General features: G+C 40.6%; 1 protein-coding gene across 16 annotated transcripts in view; it reads right to left on the reverse strand.

Moving 5' to 3' along the window:
- The window catches only part of LOC110985759 (uncharacterized), an 88,539-nt gene that overhangs the window by 63,037 nt on the left and 3,354 nt on the right, over positions 1 to 22,148 (reverse strand). For 13 of the 16 annotated variants that reach the window (XM_022247047.2, XM_022247044.2, XM_087130167.1 and 10 more), the window contains exons 2-4: positions 18,383 to 18,723; positions 1,338 to 1,641; positions 638 to 777 (exon numbers count right to left, since the gene is read on the reverse strand). In XM_022247047.2, the coding sequence (XP_022102739.1) occupies positions 638 to 777; positions 1,338 to 1,641; positions 18,383 to 18,463 (525 nt within the window). In that variant the 5' untranslated portion in view covers positions 18,464 to 18,723. Of the gene's footprint in view, positions 1 to 637; positions 778 to 1,337; positions 1,642 to 10,648; positions 10,718 to 18,382; positions 18,724 to 19,029; positions 19,290 to 22,148 lie in introns of those variants that run through there. The other 3 variants (XM_087130114.1, XM_022247042.2, XM_087130136.1) reach the window with 3 other exon arrangements.

Genomic DNA, 22,148 nt, shown 5'->3' on the forward strand with positions numbered 1-22,148 from the left:
GCACCTCCCACAAATTTTCTGCAGCATCGCAAAAATCATTTTTTCCCACAACTCTGCTAGTAAAAATTGTCACTCACAAAAAGTTTCCTTTCAAAAACCCTTTTCACAAGCAAAGAACTTTTGGTAAACTCCATCTTCCAACACAAAAACACACACCCAAAAACCCAAGAAAACATGAACAAGCTTTTTATGACCTTTTGAAGGTTTGTGTGGGACATTTTCCCAATGGCATTGCTAAGTGAAGACTGTGACCTTTTCCTGACTTTGCCTGCATTTCCTCAACCTTTTCTCATGTTTTTCTCTAACTTCCTCATTATTCTCCGTCTGAGGCAAGTTTAGCATTTTGAAACATTTTCAGGTTATTCCTCAACTTTTCTACAACTTTCTGGGAACATTGATCAGCATGACTCAAACGTATAAGGTGCATGGTCTATATGTAAATATCACAGAAAGGCTGCCACATGCACAGAAATTTACATGTACTTAACACAGAAAATACGGTAGCTGCTAAGCAAAAACGAGTCACCAGCTAAAACATCATGTGATGAATCTTCAGTGTCTATTCTGCTTAGCGGCTCCAGATACCAGGTCTTGAAAACTTCTTGACAAAACACATCTGCTGTAATTTTTTACTTACTGGGAATTCTAGGTCCTCATTTTCGCAGTTCATCTTAACAAGGTTAACGGTGGTGGCCGTTAGGCAGAGACGATAGTTCCCACTCAGTCCTTTGCTAGAACCAAGTCCTTTAGGTTTCACTGTTACCTGCCAGACATGTTCTAAAGATCAGAAAAGAGAAACAAAAAATACATGTAATGAATAAACATGCACCAGCAGCAGTGTGAGACCACGTCCAAAAGAAACATATTTAGTTATGATTACTTTTTTTACATCGAAAAGGACTCTTTCAAAGATTTTCACCTTGAAGGTGGCTCTGGAACCTTGCCACTCATTCTGTTAGGTTGGGTCATGACTTCAGTATTCTGCACGAGCTTTCATTAATTCTATCCTTCCCAGATCCTTCAAACCCAACAGGAGGTTTTGGAGGAATTTGCTTCCGTTATTTTGAAGTCTCCTGACAGTTGAATATGGATGTGATTCCCGGCCCAGTTGACGTGAATTTGGTTTTCAATTTCAACCTAATGCCATGGGGTCTACCCAAAACACCCTCCAGCCCACCTCAAATAACCGTAACTTCTCATTATCTCCTCTGAGCTACAGTGCCTAGGGTGCTTCTGAGGAATCCTAGGTTTCATTACCAGAAATGCTTAATAGAAATATCCAGCAATAAGATTGGACTTTTTTTCTGTAGAGATCTGAAGTGAAGGAGAGTAACTACCAAAGGCCGGCATGGGCATGCCGTCATTTTCAGCTTGCTGCTGCAGCAACAGTTCCTGCAACCACTCGTTGAGTGAGTTCTCATCCTCGGCGACCACCACAAAGCAGTCGTCGCGCGTGTAGAGCGCGATGGCGTGCCGGTGCTTGCTGTCTGTCTTGCGGTTGATGTTGAAGCACGTCTTGAGGTCAATAGTGCGCTTGCAGAGCGCCCCCGCCCTGAACTTCTTCTCGCTGTCATAGTACTCCAGACGGGCAGGGCACGAACTGCTCTCACAACGGAGCACAAAGAACTTCTTTCGCATCGTCTGCATAGAGGAGAAAGAACAGAAAAAGACATGGGGTCAGTCTATAATCAGCCTAAAGCAGAAGCACCCCTCATCAGTTGAAAAGAGCCATGATGGTGGGGAGTGCTCATTTTGTTGGCAGCGAAGCGACTGTAACGGGTGCATTACAGTCATTTGTGAACCAGCAATGTGCAATTCCCACCAAACGAGCCTCCCTCCATTGCTAGGAAAAATGCGCCCTCTCTTGGTCGAGCTAAGGGCTCATAGCCGGTCATTTCTCACAACCTTATCAGTCGAGGTTGAACAACGCACTTTTGTACATGTACATTTAACCAAGCCTGGCTTTTACTTCTTAAATGACAGCTTGCCCCATTCATTTCATTGGCAGCCTACATGTACCTGTAAACCATACAGTTTTATTCTTACTGCGTGCTGAACCAGGTTTCCCAACAGCAGTCATATTGAATTATGTACTCTTTTACCAAATAAAGCTGGGCGGTTGTTTTCACAGGTTTATTTTTTGTAAACACCTGTAAAGCATATTTGCTGGCAATTGGCAAAACGTCAGTGACATCTACATGTACATGTATATGTGACCCAACGTGTACACATTATAACTTTGGCGATAAACATGTAGAGATGAAGCAATGTTGTTGTTTTTTTTTTTCCATTTTTTGATCAGCTTTTATTTTTCTTGGCAGGAAAAGATAACACAGGACAATTTCTGTCTGGGAATAAAAAATAACTGCTGGTACATTTGTGTAAGAGGCAGAACTGCAGGTACATGTAAAGTTCTACCTCAGTTACAGCCCTTCTACTGATGTTAGGTGTACAAGGGGTATACATGTACATGTACACGTATGCAGTCTCGTGGTAATATTTTATTTCTATAACTCAAAATATTCTTAATATACCGTACTGATACATCTACATGTACATGTAGCAGTAATTAGCATAACAGGCCTATTACAGAAAATGGGTGGTATGCCATATCTTCCCCTCTAAGCTGAGTTCTGTTCAAAAGTCTCGAAGAAACCAAGAAAAAAAATCTCATGCAGGACTTGCCATCAAGGCTGAAGGCTCCTCTCAGACAATAAACCGCAATAATAAGGTATTTAAAAATCGAACCCGTTCTCCATTGTTTGCCGCCTGATGTGATAGCCAGGGGAAAAAAATTAAGTGGCCCCTCATTGCTCTGCTCTCTCAGTGCTGCCAGCTACAAACACCAGGCAATGTGGAAGACCGTTACACAGCCCAAACCGATTCCCTATGTTAGGGAGCAAGGCCTTCATGTTATTTTTAGAGCCAACCTTGGTTGATTGACTTCCTTCAATTAAATGTCCTTGTTTACGCAGTACATGTACAATTGCAATTTTAGAGAAACGTCAGGCGTGCAACTGCTACACATGCGTACAAGAACATTTAATGCTCGCGTACATGTGCCTGCACACTGAGGGTAAAAAAAAAGGTCAGATCATTTTTATAGCTAGTTCCATATTTGTCTTAAACAAGAGTGACCACGCTCAGTTAAATGGAGTAAAAGATGTGAATATAAAAAAGAAGTGGAAAAAACCTTTTTCACACCAGTCCTACATGTATTTTCTAAACAAAGTACGACAAGACTAACCGTGTGATATTACCCGTGTCAACTACATGTACATGTACATATTCATGCATTCCAACTACATGTAGATATTCATACATGCACATTCCAACTACATGTACATGTCGTGTTCTCACAAGGTTACGCATGCAAAAAAAGCACATGTACAGTTGTTGGTTTTTGGGGGGTTTTTGTCACATAACATCATGGTTTCTTTAAATACATTGTATATCAGCACAAAGGCCAGTAATGGGACATGGTGTCCACAAAATATGCACATGTACAGTACCTGGACTTGCTCAGCAATAGACGTGTACCAATAGACGGTACCTGTATCCTACATATACATTATTCTTTACATGTATTTCAGTGAAAGAATCTGAGAGTTGGCACTGACAATAGTCAACTCAATACAAGGAAGATTAGAATGTTTGGGGGGCAAATCTTATCCTCAGAATACTGTACGTACATGTACATTGTACTGTACATCAATTGCTTGGCTTGCACCAGTACACGATATGTGGAATACCGGTGAATCCAGGCCTGAATAAATAATTTACGTATACCTACTGGGCTTTTTATTATGAAAAGATTCCTTTGTAAAGCTCAGCATGGTAAACCTGAGCAAATTGTGCTCAAAGCACTAAGACTAGTACATTTTGCCCAAAGGCCAACACCAAAATTGCATTACAAAGTTCTTCCAACTGCTGCGCTACATACATGTGCATATTTAAGAGGATATATGTGCATGGCTCACAGGCACCTGTAGACTGTAAAAACTTAACTTTTAAAAAGCCACTTCCTAACCTCTTTGACAAAGTCAAAACCAAAACCCATCTGTAGAGATGTCACAAAATGTAAGTGCAGGCACGCATGTGTGAACATCTCCCGAAGCATCATTATTAAGTTTGCAGTGGCAAAGATAAACTGCAGACAACTAGCCAAGCAAATACAATTAATCAAAAACACAGAGACAAAGCAATCGCTGCCACACCTGCACCCCCTTAGGAAAGACCAACTCTTGATTTTTTTTCTCCTCTACACAAAGACTACCTCCTTCAGACTGTGGATTTCCACAGGCAAGCGTAATAGATCTAGAGATACACGGCCTAGAAGACTGAGTTGAATAACCTGTCTTGAAAATTAACTAAGTTTTCTTGCGGTCTGTTTTCAAGTGAAAGTAAGGAGGGGTTCAGTCAAGCCAGTCTAATTCAATTTATCAAAAATATCACCGGGACTTTATCTTTCTTCAAAAGCTAAGTATGGGATTTCTTGTCAGTAGCATTGCAGATGCTGTCAAGAAATGGTTTCAGTTGTCAACCTCTCATGAATACATGTATCTCAATTCATATACCGTATACGATTGCTTCCCAAGATGGTATGGTACACACAATAATTCAAATTTGGAAATTTGCACGGTCTTTTTTGTTTTGTGAATAAAAACAACCCACTGAAATGGTTCATTAATTTTCAACCTCAAATGGAGAACTTGTAACAAAATGTCACTCTGGTTTCTGCAACAATGTGCATGCAGTGCACCGCCTGCAAAATGCCTCTGTATGTTGCAGGTTCCTCAAAATACATGTATGGACCATTAGATAATGTTCAACTCTGGGGGTTCATTTTTCCTGAAGTGAACAGCAGTGAATTAATTCCTAATGTCTGATGAAATGAGGGAAGTCATGGCTGATATCTGGAACAATGATGACCGTGTCCATCTTTCAACTTAATCGGAGTTGATGAATTAAAGTCTTGAACGTCAACATTTTTGACGGATGTAAACAACCTGTTGAAATCCCAGCCAATAAATTTACCGGGGTGTGATAATCCTTGTGGTTATTTTATATGGATTTATATGTGGTGAAAGGTGATAATATTTACACATACTAAAATCACAATCACGAAATTAAAAAATACCTGTCACAAATAATTGGGTCCCAAAGTCGACAGTCGCAAACGTCATTCAATTCCGTCAAAAAACTTACTGCAAAAAAACAGCGTGTAAAATCAAAATCGATGTACAACACAAGCTTTAAAAAAGTGCAAAAAAGCACCCCCAAACCATCATTCTTTTATGACTGGACCGATCACATTTTCTTTAAGAAAGTTTCTGAAAACCGCAGTCCAAAATACCGATCATGGTGATTTTGCAGCTTCCACCATTATCTTACAGTGACGTTAGGGAAACATTTTGCTGCATCGTGCGTAGTTTGACCTTTGACATGAACCCAGATAGTGCACCCTTTTTTTCATTCGAAATTCATGAGCCCCTCCACGGAATGGTGATGCTCTGTGATTTTTCCCTTCGTACCAAGATTTCTCAAAAGAAAATTGGTCATATTAAATGACGTTAGCAAAAAAATGACGTCCAAGATATAAAATACGATTCATGGTGAAAATCTACTGCTCAGAGTCGTTAATTTTAATTTAATTTTCAGCGGGGATACACTGTACCTCCAAAATAAGTGGCAAAATGAACATCGCGCAAGGAATATTCAAGCACTTCACGTGACAGCATTTTTGGTATTCTCAGAACATCATGCATTTTTTGTCAAAATTCTCGAACATTTTTAAATTTTGTCAAATATATCGTTCACAACAAATATATTGTACTCAATATGCATTTTTGATGCAGCCAAACTTATAGATTATTTTTGGTGATTGAAAGGTATAAGACCTGGCAGATATGCTGGTATAGTGAGAGTGATTAGAAACGGTAAGAGAATGAAGACAGCCAAACTTTTCTCATTATCTGTCAATTTTGTGCTCTTTTTTTCATGGCTCATATTTTTTTAAAGCTACATATTTCTTAGGTGCTTTAGAATACATCAGTTGAAAAATATACTGAATTCTCCTTTTGATGACAGAAGTTTTGAAATTAAGTCCTCTGGTGCAAACACTTTGACGTAAAACTCTAAATGAATTCAACTCCATTTGATTTGCACTGGTAGCCAACCAAATGTCCACCAAATGTACACAGAATGCCTAGTTATCCCCAAATAATCATGTTTACAAATTTGTTTTATATATAATCAAAGTCACTCTTTTGGAAGTTTTGAAAAATGACATGCGGAGTTGCATTTTGGTCCATTTTATGAAGAACATGCCATGTGCATTGTGCAAGCAAGGTTTACTCAGAGGCCTCTCACCTCAAAGTGGTTTTGGCAACTTGCAACTCATTCAAGTCACATTTGCAGAGCAGAACGATTTGGGTTTGTTTCAGTAAAGGCTAAGCAGGGGTGTATGGTGTAGCCTGGTTCATGGGTTCATCGGGGGTCAACTTGGGGGTCGTGATCAGGGGGGCAGAGGTCAAGTACTGTCTGTGTGGCAAATTCAGTGGTCCTCCGGGACAAAGTTCAAAAAAGTAAAGAGGTGTCCCACCAGGACAAATGCCTGCCAATGTGCATACAACAGAACTGATGAAAGGAACTTTATTCTGCTTTAAATACCACTTCTAATATTTTTATCAAACGTTTAGTACGGTAAAAACAACGGAGTGTGACAGTGAGTTTGCATCTTCAACACCACCAACTCACCCTTGCTGTGGTATTCTGTGCATTTCATAGACTGAGAGTGCAGTGTTAAAAGTGTGTCTCAAACGGAGCAAGCTTGTTCCTGGTCTTTACATTTATGAAAATATACACATACTACAGGTAGTATATTCTACACAGCACTTTTCACTTCAGCCCCAATTTCCGTCAACAATGAAAATAATGCACCGTAGCAAACTTGTACTATATGGTAACTTTAGAAAAGCTCAAATAGACAGTGACATGGGTATGTTATATATTTTTATTCTTAGACAACTGACGTCATAACACCAATTTCCAATAATTCAGTCCATTATTAAGTGCTCCTTGCACAACTATGTACACACTCTACATTTTCTTCCATACTCATGGATAATTTTTCACTTCTCCTGAGCCCATTCAAAGTTAAAGTGATATATGAGCATACACCAGGCACGGCCTGCCCTAATCAAATTCCCACCAAAAAGAATTGAATTACACCAATCAAAACTGCTCGGAAGAGAAACATCTTCCCTCGTTCTTGGGGAGCAATGCCCTGACACCCAATATCCCCCTGCGAATGGTGTTTGAACGGGGCAATTTGTCGACTCCAGTGTTTTCCTTCTGTCACTCCAATCGTTTCTGTGTCAACTTATGGTTGCTGGGGGCGGCAGAGCAAACGTGATGGTCTTGAGGTTTTTGGTGAGACACAGGCGATGCGTGCACACGCTGTCCAACGTCAAGCAAATATTGAGCAGGTGTAACGTAAATTACAGGTCCCGGTACTTCTCTTTGCAGATTTTACCACATGCATTGCAGTTATCAACAAGATCCTCATTACTTTTTTCTTCTTTGCAGATGATGACCACTTTGATTGAAGTTGATCATGCTGACTGCTTACAACCAGACATGTGCCTGTTGCATCTTAACACAGAAGGGACAGCCTGGACATGACATCCTAAATGGACTTTATTTCAGTGATGGGAGGGGGGCACTACTGGTACAATGTGTACTGCTATATACATACATTGTATGATTATTATAGCAGGGAACCAGCTTAAATGAGAACAAATACAACACATGTACCGGTATGTACGTGTACCAGTACATTAATATGCTAGTGGGCATGGACTGAGTCCCAATCTGATGTCTATCTGAACACATGATTTGTGAATATTGAATGATTGGATCACTTACTCTATTTTGTCTAAAAAACTTCACTAGCAGTATATACCAATACATGCATGTACATGAGCTCGGGCTACATTTCATTATCTTGAGTTAAATTCAAGTACATCTACATCTACGTCCATCTATGCAAATCATGTATTGAAACTCAAAAATATTCCCTTCCACATTCAACGAGACTCAATTATAGCGGGGAAACCGTCCATAGGGTACATGTGTAGATGGCATGAAGAGTGCACCCAGAAGACAGATCTGGCGTTGACAGATGACAAGTGTTATGACTTTTGCTATATTTCGAACTGCACTCTGTGTGACCAGGGAATCTGGGAAAAACAAAGCGCAAATTTTGTTTCCAAAACAAGAGCAGAAATCTTCAGTTTGAACATTGTAATTTGTAGACTATGTGCAGTTGACTTGGTGTCACCAATACAAGTAGTGCAACATTTACAACACTATCTTAGGACAGTGACGAATATCCAAATTTTCAATCGATTATCGAATATTCAAATATCTTCTGAATTTGAATATTTGAATGCAAAATTTATGCAAAGGAAGGGAGAATTTTCTTGTTTAATTAAATGACAAAAATCACACTATGGAGGTTTGTTTCAAGCAGATTCAAATGAAAAGTGACAGAAACCTTTCAACAATTCAAAAAGTAAAATATTCATTAAAAAACTTAAAAGGAATAGAAATTTTAAACATGACAAGAGTTATTGTTCGTCTCTTAAATCTTCCTTATCATGGATATTTGGATATTCAATCAAATTGAATAATGAATTATTTACATTGACTCAGCCCTACACTATTGAAACACTCAGTAATCACTTCAGCAAAAACATACAGGTACATGCTTTGGTAGGTACCGACTTCAGTACCGGCACATGTAGGTGTCGCCAAGCCTCACATTTTATTTTTTTCACTTGCCTACCACTTACCCACCTCTGACTTTCCACTTACCCATTCCTTAGAATGACTTATCAATTTGTTCATCGTCAGATTAGGGCAAACAATATAATAGTTGTGCTTCCTATTTCTCTGAAAAAAACTAGGTTGGGTAGGTGGGCAGTCACGAAACCCTCTTTCGGCGAAAGAGAAAATGTACCGGTACTAAACTCACCGGTATTTCAAGCTGTAAAATCAAAGTGAAATGTGTGCAGGCCCGTTGCCTGACCAGAGACGGGGGGGGAGGTTTCGTCAAACCCAAAAGTGGAACTTTTGGTACTGTGAACATATACATGTAGTTTTATACAAAGGCCGACCATAATATGCTTTGGAACACAAAATCAAACAAAGTTCCATGTTTGTCGCGAACCAAAGGATGCATGTACACTCCGTAGACTTGCATAGGTCCCCTACCGGTAGTTGAGTAGAGCCAATGTAAACGGTAACCAATGAAAACATGGCTGCCTTGCCCCCGCGCCCAGAACACTGCGTCGCTAGTATGCGTGGCTGGCTGGCTGCGGCGCGCAGCGGCAGCCCGGGTTCGGCTGCGCTGCAGACATGGCACAGCGTTTAGTGACTGATTTCATTCTTTAAATCTTGCCGTATAAAGGTCTGCAGTTCATTATAAACCACAGAGACATTTTCTGCGTGAGAATCAATGTATAAACTGCAAATTACGGTATATTACAATTATATATTTATTAAAAAAAAACGAGCGGAACTCGGAAGCGAGGGGGGGGTTCGTTCGAGCCCCCCAAACCCCCCAGCCTACGGGCCTGGTGTGCTACCACAAGTGATAGTGGAGATTAGTAGTCACTAGTTCCACTCACGCAGGAATGAGTGATGAGTCTCACTGACACACGTATGAGTATTGATGTTTCATTGGCAGCCAATCACAACACAATGACCAGATGGTCCCAGGATGCTGTTTACACACTAGGCTTGCGCTTCGAGCTAGCCGCGCAAATACATATCACTGTATGCACGTACTGTACATGTGCATGTACAGGAAATTTAGTTGTGTGCATTATGGCATTCCAGTTCTGTTCGGTGTCCAAACGAGGAGTGCAAAGTTTGGTCTGGCCGTCGAGTCAGTAGAAAAAGAAAAAAAACAGAAAAATCGGCACTTACTCGAGGAAGAAAAACAAGGAAAATCTGGCCTGTCGGCAAAAAAGTGGAAAATTAAATTCTGCATACTCGACCAAAGAGCAGAGATTTCACATCCCTAAAATAAGCTTTTTCAATAAAAATATATGTAGTTAGGGTCGGCGCAATTTGCTTTATGTTCCGATAGGTTGGGGGGGTAACCGCAAGCATGTTGGCAGGTGATGCAAGCCCTTTGACATCTGTTGTTTTTTAAAAATTCAATAAAATGCAGGGTTCACCCATTCAAGTGTTTCTTTCACAGCTTGTATTTTGTTGGGCCTTAGTCAAAATTACTCACAATACATGAAGTTCTGACTTCTGAGAGTTCCTTAACAACCAGAGCCCTGCCCTTCCAAAAGGTATAAAATACAACAAATACAGTAAAATCTTGATAAGTCGAAGCTCAGGGGAATGGATGAAAAGTTCGAGTTATCCGATGTTCGAGTTATCAAAAGTTACATGCTTCAGTGCACATGTAATTTTACTGGGTTACGGCAGTTGGCCTACAAGCTACGTCGAACACGAAGTGGATATTAGGCTATCCCTACTGTGCAGGTTTTCCTCAAACATCACCATTAAACATGTTTTTATGTGGTACATTAATAAACAATAAACTAATGAACTTATGTACCGGTACCTGTGTCTACGTCTTGAGAATTCATTCATTTGCTTTGCTTGATCAGGCTGTTACTGCATAATGCAGCGCGCGGGCCAGTCAGTCAGGGTTTCCGTGCTGGGTCACGTGATACATGTACATGTACAAATAGCTTGAGGGTGCATCATTCGTAACTTATTTATTTTACGGTTGCCCACCCAGTGCTTGTCGACGTGACAATGGCAGCCCATGTGAACATGCTCGGCTCATCAAAGAAAAGCCGTACGCGTGACAGTAATGACTCATAATGAAGGCAAGCCTTCTTTCATCACTTTTTATTCATCATTCTTCAGTGTTTTTTTTAATTGGCCTGCCAAAACTTCAATATAAGCGGCTTTAGTGGTATTGACGTTTCGAGTTAAGGATAGTTTATTGTACATAAAGGCCTATTCTTTTGTCGGGAATACAGAAAGACGTCGAGCTAAACGGACTTTCAACTTAACAGGCTTCGACTTATCGAGATTTTTCTGTAGTACTAAGACAAGCACGTGGCCTCTCTAATTACAACCAAGAAGTTCGTAACAAAATGCCAGGAAAGGAAAGCTGCATGGAATCAGCGGATGTGCGTTAATTTTTCGGACATGGCTGAATAGACTGGTATCGCACCCATCTGGTAACGGACATGCTGTACAATGTATATGATCCAACTCATTGATGTGATCCAACTTTGTTCCCATGTGCTTGACCTCTCATCAAGGGTGCATGAATGCAGGCTATGGAGTCGAGGTTGTACGTGATCATAACATGCAGCGCTACTTTATACTTTAAAGAGTAGAGCAGATCGTGGATTGCAGTGTACCGGTATACAACTTAGCTTCGTTCCAGGCCCAGACGTCCGTGTGAAACACAGAGTAAATAAGTTAAAGGAGTTAAGTGAAAATAAAAACATTCACACAAGTTTTTCTTAGTTTATAAATGATTTATTTATACGTTTATTTATCATTAATCTCACTCAATCCCCACCACGGTTTTAACTCACACTTACCCAGCGACTTACCTGTTTTTGAAATTCCCTTACCACTTGAAAAAATCCATTTACCACCAGTATTAGAGTGGGTAAGCGTTAATTTCGAGACTTGGGTGTCACCACAAACAACAAAAGTCTTGGCTGGAAAGCAATCCCAGCATATACAATGTACATGTACATGTACTGAATGCACAAAATGCTACTAACTGACGAGTCAATACCGGTACATACATGTACCGTACATGTACATGTAGTTAAAAACACAGACAGTGCATGGTACAAGCCAGTACATGAACATGTGCTGGGACAGGCTACATGCATTTTACATGCGTACACCAGTTACTAACACATGAATACCTTCATAATCTTCCATGCCATTACTAGGGGAGGCTTCAATGATTTGTTAAGTACATAAACACATGAGCAGTTCAGTAGATGTTGCTTTGGAGTGAAACTGGAGGGCGAGCAGAATACAAACAACCCTGACAAGGTGTCTAAATTTAAATTTGGGTTCCATTTAAACGGTGAGGGTACACTGTATATAAAACAGACTGAGAATTCATTTATTAAAAATGTGCAGACATGTCAACATCACATCCATAATCCCAAATTACCCCTTTAAAACTGCCGTCGACAATTGCCAGCATCGGCTTGATTGGTCATTGGCCATGCCTTTTCCAGATCCGGAAATTACCCAGTTTAGCCCGGCTGATGGTTTTACCACAGCCACCCGAGACCGGCATGATATGAGGTTGTACATGTATTTGAGATTAAAGCGTGTGTGGTCAAACACTTCTACACATGTACGTGTACAGGCAACTGCCTACCATCTGCACATCTTGTACAGATTCAATCTTCATGTTTGACAACGGAGACATTTCACAATGTGAACAGTAAATACTTCCATATATGCATTTGGTATTCTGTAATCGTTGGTAATTGTTGTTCAGTATCTTAAACACGTACATGTACGTATGTACACATGTAATGTACCGTACATGTACCTACCTACATGTACGTATGTACACATGTAATGTACCGTACATGTACATGTACATGCCCAATGCTCTAAAACTGACATTCCATCATTGGCCGATATCAAACAAGAGACTGTTTTTCTCAGTTTCTCTGGCCACACAGAGTGCAGTTGAACTTCAAAGCAACAGTCATAGCAGGTCTCATCTATCGTTTGTGCCCAAGTACCCGTAATTGATGAAATTATTGTTGAAAAGCATACTGTACTCCGCAAGTTATGGACCTAAACTCCCTGTGAAATTACATTTATAATTTTTTTCTCTTGCAAGTTGTCATTTTGAAGAAAACAATGAGAGAGTGTCATTTCTAACAATGCATCTAAAGAAACATTTTTGGAAAAATGCCATTTGCCATTTGTTTTTCTAATTTTGGCAGCCAGCAAGCGGAGGCAAGATGCAAATGCGTGCACGGTGACTATGGTTTGATGGCTGCGTGACATCGCAGAGCTACATTGGCTGAGTTTGAACGTGTGCATTCAAGACCCTGAAATATTGGGTGGGGCTTTTTTTTCAAAATATTCTGTATTTACTGAGCTACATGTACATTGTACAAGTAAAACATCAGGTTTAGTGATTAGACACCCTTCTCTAGACATGAAGCACTTTTGTTGCCTCAAAGGAACACATAAATTTCACAAATGACAAATGACGGACTGTAGTTTTAATCAATGGAAGTTGTATTAATTAGTTTATAATAAAAAATGCCAGCCTCCAATATAAAAGACTTATGTACATGTAGCTAGTCTTGCCTTAAAAATAAATACACTGACATGTTCCCATTTTCACGGTTCTGTCAGATGTGTGTTTGTGTGGTTTGTGGGACGGAAACAATCGGCCAGAATATGTACATGTACATTTACCTGGACAAATCCCACATTAGCCCTGGCCGAGAGCCAACCCATTATTGTTTGTTCTCCAGTATTTATACAATACTGCACACACAATGGTGGTGTTTTAGGAAGTCCAATATTGCTCTCTGGACAAAGTCCAGGCAAATGCCACTTTAATAGGTGTAGCCACAGAGTACCAGGAAGTTCCATTCTGATTATCATTTTATTTAAACACTACTGGTACATGTACTTCTTTAAGGCAACATTTTCCATTTTTCAGCAACTCACCAGATGTGTGGACATTCCTTTGTTCTCCTGTGGTTAAGGAAACTTGAGGAAAATGCTTGTTTTTCTCCAACTAGGAGAACTCCTTCGAGCTGCATTTTTGATGATTTCCTGGACTGTTCCTCTTCATTTTGCCACGGATAACCTTTACCCCAAAATACCTTTGAAACTGTTTTTCAGAGAGGGGAAAACATTGTGTGGACGTGTGCGAGTCCACACAATGCCATCATACCCTACATTACATGTACATGTATGTGGACTTCTTTTGTGCAGAGGTCCACACTGTGTACCGCAACTGTATGCCACGACTGCACACACACACCAATAATTTTTAAGCCCACAGCTGGAAATTGGAAAAACAAACCAAGGACACTCGTACGCGTACATTGTAGTTGCTCAAGACTTTCTTTGAAGGATCAATGCAATTATTTTTCTTTTTTTCTTAGGCTCACCTTTTTGTGCATCGTTTTATTCTACAATGTACTTAAAAAAGTGCACTTTTGAAATCATTTTTAATCTAATTTAATTCAACCCTAACCTTCCTCAATCCTCCAAAATCTTCCAGGCGAGTTTGGAGTATTTTGGAGACTTGAAGGGGAATGGCAACAGTGCATGGCTTATTGCAAAGGATGCCATGTGTGAAGGTCATGGGTAAGACCTTGTGTTGTTTTTGCTTAGTCCTGCATAAATTCAGGCCGATATTTCTGTTGAATCAATCACAGTGCTCAAGAATCCCCTTCGCACTGCCTTCAACATAATGACAGGAATTGCTGGTGGAATTTGAAGGATTGAGGCAGTAGGCACACCTCCAAGCAACGTTTGCAAGAAGTTTTGAAGGATGGGGGAGAATCCAATTTTTCAACCCCCGCCCCCTGAGGATTGCCAACATTTTAGAGGAAATTTTTTCAGTTTTGCCGAGTTTTCCCTGAAATTTCTCTACTTGGGAATAGTGAGGAATATTATGAACGCTCTAATGAGAAAGCATCATGCAAGAAGAAAACCGTATGGATGAGAACGGAAAGTTTTTGTTTGTCCCTGTTGGTAATTGACATTTTCCACTTTCTTTGATTTTTTCCTGCAATCTTTTTTCACCGGGAGCTGTTAAATATATCCATTTGACAGACTCTAGGCAATTTACTCACACACGAGGTCTTCAAGGGAAATGGCAGTACAATCCCCCACATGGGTCACCACCAATATACGTCGTCTGCTAGAATAATTTTTCGGACCGACGACCATTATGTCACTATGGCGCACGCGCGAATACACAAACTAAATGCATGAACAGTCTATGGGGACCGAACATACATGTACATGTACGTGGGACACTAGCGGGGCTTTTTTTTTAGCAATGAGTGGATTACCACTTTGTTGTACAGCCCTGGATAAATTAACTGATGGCCTTCACCTCCTTTTCTTCACATTAATTCATGGCAAATAGCGTACAGCCTAGACATTTTCCAGGCCTCAAAATATATAAATAACATCTTTTTGAAGAAAGAAAATATTCTGCTGAACAGGCCAAATGAAAAAAAATATATTTTTCATAATTACATAGTGATAAATTGCATCCATCTCCCCTCCGTTTTCTCTTTCTTTTTTTTTTGAAAGTCTTATGTTGTCAAGAAAAGGACATCGGCATAACCACAAATATGCATTGTTGTTAAGCTACACACATGTACATGTACCTGCATTAAAAACTCACTTGTTAGGAAGAAACAGAGTAGTAATATGGCTGCCTTTGTAGTTTGTGTTGGCCAAACGTTTAAACGGTTTAACGGCAAATTGAAATGTTGCTAAACATTTTGCAAATTAAACGTAAATTCTGACCCTAACACTCCTCCTACTGCATCCATTCTAACTCATTGTGACAAGTGTGAGCCTGCAACCTACAGTATAAGCCTTTTGTGAGTGAAATCATGGTTAAATTTGAATAAAATCTGGTACACTGAGCTACATGTATCCAATTGCACATAAACAAAACAATTTGAATACCGCCCGGGCTTAAGGCAATGCTGCAATATCTCGTGATTCGGGCAAGCTTTTGCATAGCGACCACCATCTCTGGACTGGACTGGTTCCCTTGTGCTTTTTCTTATCCACTGTAAACAGTGTATTAATGCAAGGTGTCTCTTATGTAACAAAGCAAAACTTGTAGTCAAAGTTTGAAAAAATGGCTTACATGTACATCTGTGCCAAAGCTAAAACCGGCCAAAAGGTAATGTGACGTTCACATACGGTACACTGGTTTGTGACTGGTGCCCAGCTGATTGTGGCTCACTTGAGGTAAACCCTAAGATCTCTTGATCACCATTTTTTTCTAAACCCAGCAGCTGCCTGCCTGACATATATCCCGCAATAATGTCAAACACACCAACAGTGGTAAACAAGGCTATCATATTTCAAAGGGGGGAAGATCCCTAGAACGTTAAAGACACCTAATGTAGCTGCAATGACTAAGCCTGCTGCCTTGGTGGTTGAATGTCTGTGGCGTAAGTCCAGACGAAAAGAATTCGGAGGGGGGGAGGGGCAGGATTTTTTAATTTCAAATTCTACAGAGATGTGCACATGATACACGTGAGCACGCATTAAAGTGGCCCGCTTCAAAAGTTTAAAGAAATATTCCCTGCCGGTATCTTTAAAATCTGTATTATTTCCGTACCGGGTAGTGCGTGCACACTGGTTGTTTTTTGAATCAGGCCAAATTCCTCAGCTGTGGCTTTTTTTTTCCTTCTTTTTTCCCCCTTGCTTAATCTGAGGCATGCCCATTTTTCATCAATCAGAGTGTCAAGTCTGGAATAAATGTCAACGTTGAGAGGACTCACATGGGGTTCTACCGTTGGTGAATGTTCAGATCTGTTATCGTCTATTCCATTTGGAGTAAATATACAGTACACAACGTAAGCGCACGTCCGTGCATCGGTGAGCACAGGACAAACATTTGTAAGCATTCTATATTTATCTCTGACATGAAATTCAATGAGTGTTTACAATGTGAGTCTAATTGACCAAAATTGTGTGATGTTAAGTGCCTGGTGCCAAGCGAGTTTAAGGTTAAAAAGTAGAGAGTGAAGTGTTGTATACATGTAATGTATACAGTGGAAGAAGTACCAGTTGGGGCATCATTCACTTTTAATAGACCTGCAGTTACCTGGCAAATTCCTTTGCTGTACTAAATTCAAATAATGCACATGTGCAGGTACAAATTCTTGAATAATCCACAACGTCACATTCTGACTTTCTGTTGTTACTCTAGGAAATGTTGAAGTCAGTTTCACTGTATACCACACGGTCATACCCATCAGACCCAAGCATTCACCTGTGTGTGTACAGGTACTTTGTAACGTAGGTGAGTGTTATTTTACCCTCAGCAAGGACAGTGAAAGCAGCTTCATGTGCAGGTACATTTACATGTACAATGTCACAGGTACTACGTATATCATAGAATATTACTGTCTTGAGATTGTGCTCAGCTCTTCTATTTTTCCCATAAAACTAACATTTCTCTGCCTTTAGTTGGAACCCCATTCCAATGTGGGTGTGTTCAACAATTCCCAACGATCACATGTCTGGACACTCACCTTGCCAAGGGAACCCGATGCATGTATGTACCCGGGACTCATCAACTGATTTTTAAACTGGTTCACTTGCTCGTTCTTAGGCCGTGGTATTGGTATTGCCGGCATTGCCAGAGGCGGCCAATTCTGAAACGCTTTTGACTTGAAAGGAATGCCATCATTTGAAAGACCACCCTTTTTAACGTTCTCCAACAGTGGCATAACTACTAGTAATGTGGGGAAAAGATATAGGGGCCGGAAGGGGGTCATGCTCCCAACATGAAAATCCACGCCCCCATCCTGATGCCCCTCCCCCTTTGAAATTTCAACATGTACTGAAATAAGCCTTTTGCAAGTTAAATTTTAATAAAATCTGTTGCACCAAGTTCTTTTAATTCGCATTTACACCATGAATTCTCCACACAAAAGACACTGTTGCTATACATGTACATCATGATTCGGGGCAAGTGCCCTGTACCAACAAAGAAAGAAACCAGTCCATTCTGGAACAGCGAACACCATCTCTGGACAGAGATGGTGTTCGCTGTGCAACAGCTTGCCCCAAATCATGAGGTACAGCAACAGCGTTTAATCTGGAAAATTCAAATTAGGTTTATGTGCAATCAGTCAACTCAGCGTACCAAATTCTATTCAAATTCCACTCGTAAACGGCTTATTCATGTGCATTTAGTGCTTCCTTGAAAAAATGTGCACTCCCCAGATACCAACTCAATAATTAACCCAAAGTTATGCCACTGTTCTCCAACCAAGTTGTTTATTTTAAACTTGGTGGGGACTGACAAATATGGAAATGGGGGAAGCAGTTTTGGTGTAGACCTCAAAGCAGATTTCTGTCACTTTTGTTTTTAAATTGGAATCAATTTCAGACATTCATGGCAACTTTTTTTATCAGGTTCATGTTGTGCCAGATGAAATAGGCCAAAACGTAAAATATACCCAGTCGCAATAAAGATGTTAAGCTTGGTATCCAAGTCACTCTGGCAGATACATGTATGTACCGGTACGTATCAACAAGACCTCACCTTGAACTTCTTTAAGTAGCCACACTTGACAATGTCTGACCCGTCTCCTGCTCCTGGTATGTTTTCCTTCTGCGACGACATGGTGGACCAAAATGATGAACCATCTAAAGCCAAGTCCCTGCCAGACGCAGCAGCTGAGGTTGAACTCTCTACGACTCCTCCGGTTTCCTGGTCGGTGGGCCTGTTTTTTAATTGCTGGATACCTGCGTGTCCCCCCCCTCCCGGGGGTGTGTTTACACCGTCATGTTTATATTATGTGGGACTGGAAGCGAGAACGGATAGCTGGGGTGCGGGTTGAACTAGGCTGCAACATTCTTGTTTTCACTCACCAATGGGATCATCTACGGAAAAATAAACCAGAAAAAATGAGAATCCGGTAAATTTGTGATTGAACTGGTATTAATGGAAAAACAGGTCGGCGACTGTCACTGGGCAATCACTCTGACACTTATTTTTTCAACAACAATCTCCGAGAATCTTCGCAATCCACTGTTTTTGAAAGACTTTGTAAAATTTAGGAAATCAGGGTCTAGCCTCTGTTATTTAAAGGCCCTTCAACAATTAAGGCTCAAAGAATGTGCCTTTGGTTTTCTGCAAGAAAACTCGAGTACATGTACGTGTATGGTAGATTTGAAAAGATTCCTTACCAAACAAACCTTAAGGAATATGAATTCATGAGCTGATCAGAATGTTTCTGAACATTCAAGTAGTGGTCCAATATACATGTACATGTACCTCCGGTCCAATATTTCAATTGCATCAGCAGAAATGGAACCATAACCATGGCAGAATCAATCAAATGGCATCAATTACAGCATGTGCGGTACCGATGTTGGCCAACTTTAAAGAGTCATACTGGTAGGCACAGGCTCACTGTGCAATCTCGATATGTGTAGCAAACACATAGGAACCGTCCATTGTAAGTACCATTGTAAGTACCGGTACATGTATGCCCCTGGCATAAAATGTGCAAAGCAGGGGTGGAAAGTGCAATGTTATAAATAGCACCTGGTAACACACTGTTACACAAAGTATTTGTACAAGTGCAAAACAACTCCCAGCAGAACAACACCCAGACTTGGTACAAACTCCAGTTTTTACGCACCTGTTGTTATTGTGAAAGCAAACATTCCAGTCTGCCATGAATGCCAAGGAAAGACTGGTGTACATGTACAGTGCAGTGGATGTACATGTATGTACAGGAAAGGCAGTGCATAAGAAACTTTCCTCCCAAAGATCCAGGTACATGTAGCAATGCCAGCGCTTTATTGCAAAATGATGGAGAGTGAAAGTGAAAATTCCAAGCTGTTTTAAACGCCGAGTGCATGCGGTTTCAGACAACCTGTTTTCCATCTCTTCTTTGCCTTTTTTTAATCCAAACAGGCAAAAAGTGAGATTATTTAAGACCAGTCCAGACTTGCCAGACCACTTGGAAACTGTACCGTACACCTACTGGTACACAGTAAGCAGTGTTCTAGCTAGGACCATTTTAGTGCCGGGTAAATTTTTGGATTACAAAGCATAGTGAGCGCAGTTCTTAATGCTTTCTGATGCTTGAAATACAATCCAATTGGTACATTTACATTTTCAGTAATATTTCAGTTCATTTTTTGGAAAATCCGTGATGGTTGGCACAGCCAATTTCAACCCTGAGTGCCGAAGGTAATTTGCAGTACAGGGTGGTGCCGCCTGGCGCCGCCCACCACGCCTAGAACCCTGACAGTAAGGTACTAAATCTAGAACAGTAAATATGAACATGTAGGCCCTATGTGGGATTTGTGGATCTCCAAACTCTGATTTCATATGACATCCGTATGGTCGCTGGATTGGGTGGCGGTCCAGCATACCATAGATATATACATGTACGTAGACCTTACATTTCAACTGTTAACTCAGCTGCAGCAGTAAAAACTTAAAGACCTATTAAAATCAACCTTACACACACATCCATGCTTCTTGTCTCTCATTGATTTTTTCCCCAATCAATAAATATTGCCGGCCAAATTTTACAGGAAAGCAGGGGCAGGCTGTGCCCACAGACAGTCTGGCACCAATTACATTATTTGCCAATATGAGACAATATCCTTACAATATGTGGGTCTTCACAAAAACAAAGCAGAGAGCGAGAGTCTATGAGAACAGCTCATCAACAAATTTTCAACCTCCTACCGATATACATGCATGCACTCCTTTTTCTGCCCCTGTTGAAGAGTGTTTGGACCTTGTGGTAAAAGAAAAAAAACAAGCCACAGGGCTAGGGACATGGAAACCATTAATTTATAGTTCATGGCCACACAAAATGAGATCTCCAGACTCTATGCGGCGCTAAGATTTTTCAGGCAGGGCAGCAATCAAACTTGTTTGCCCCATGTCACTGTGTAAACTGTAAACCTAACATGAGGTGATGCAGTTTAGAATCCAGCACACCCTGCTCTATACCGGTAAGTTCAAAGGCAATATTGACGAGTACAGCCAACTCTTGTTATCACAAAGTTTGAGGGACCCAACAAAATACATGTACACGTTCCAGTACATTGGTGTATTCAGAACTTTGTTGTAAAGGAACAGAAAAAAAACAAAAAACAAGAACTAAAGAAATTGGGATTCTTAGAAGAGGCTCTTTAAAACAGTACGTATTTTGTTATGAAACTGGTCTTTATATCTTTATATATAGTGTGGACTGCAGTACTTTGAATGAGTGGGAATATTCATGAGTATTTACCGGAAGCAACCCACATGCATACCGGTGCCACAGTACGGTACGTAACTCACTGACTGCTATTTAACCCAACTGTGCTCCTTAACTTCTCTTTAGGAACCTCACACATGCACGAGAGATTTCACTTTCTACTGCAAACCTGTCACAATAAGACTCCGGTTTAAGAAATTTTGGAAGATTTATGTAATGTGTACCAAACGTGTACACTGCGCAGAGGGGCTCAGCTCAAAGACTAACACAGCCCTAAAATAAAAATATGGGGACTTGATGCTACATGTACTCTACATCCACATGTTGTTACATGTACCTGCCTTTCAAAAATATGGTCGGTAGGTCAAAAAAATTGGGGGGGGAGAGTTTTTGTGCTGATTGAATGCAACAGTTCATTCTGTAAATTTCAGCCCTTTTCCATTTGTGCTGTGCAAGCTAAAAGTAATGAAGCATGCCTTTTAGCGTCACAAAAATTGACAGTTGATAATAAAGTGATAGAGAATTCAGGTCTTGCACACAGGCACAATGCTACGGTAGTCTGGCAAACAATGTCCACATATCACATGGTAATTGGTAACCATGTCTGATGAATCCACAGGGCAGATGACGAACCGTGTGTTGCCGTTTTGGCAGGAAATTTTGTTGAGAGACACGAGTGATACAACCTCAAAAATCAGGACCAGTACAAAAACAAGGAAGATCAAGTTCTGTGAATTAACGTGTGCAGTTAAATCTTTTTCTCCATTGATTTTCGACAGGCAATACAACACATGCTGTCGTGCAGTACTGCATGCACTCCATTTGGCCAGTGGTTACCACATTCCCACCCCCCATGTCTCAGGCAATACAGCACATGCTGTCGTGCAGTACTGCATGCACTCCATTTGGCCAGTGGCTACCACATTCCCACCCCCCATGTCTCAGGCAATACAGCACATGCTGTCGTGCAGTACTGCATGCACTCCATTTGGCCAGTGGCTACCACATTCCCATCCCCCATGTCTCAGGCAATACAGCACATGCTGTCGTGCAGTACTGCATGCACTCCATTTGGCC

This window comes from Acanthaster planci, linkage group LG02, assembly GCF_054643075.1.
Source record: "Acanthaster planci isolate LZ-2023a linkage group LG02, COTS_SCS, whole genome shotgun sequence".
NCBI classification, from domain to species: domain Eukaryota; kingdom Metazoa; phylum Echinodermata; class Asteroidea; order Valvatida; family Acanthasteridae; genus Acanthaster; species Acanthaster planci.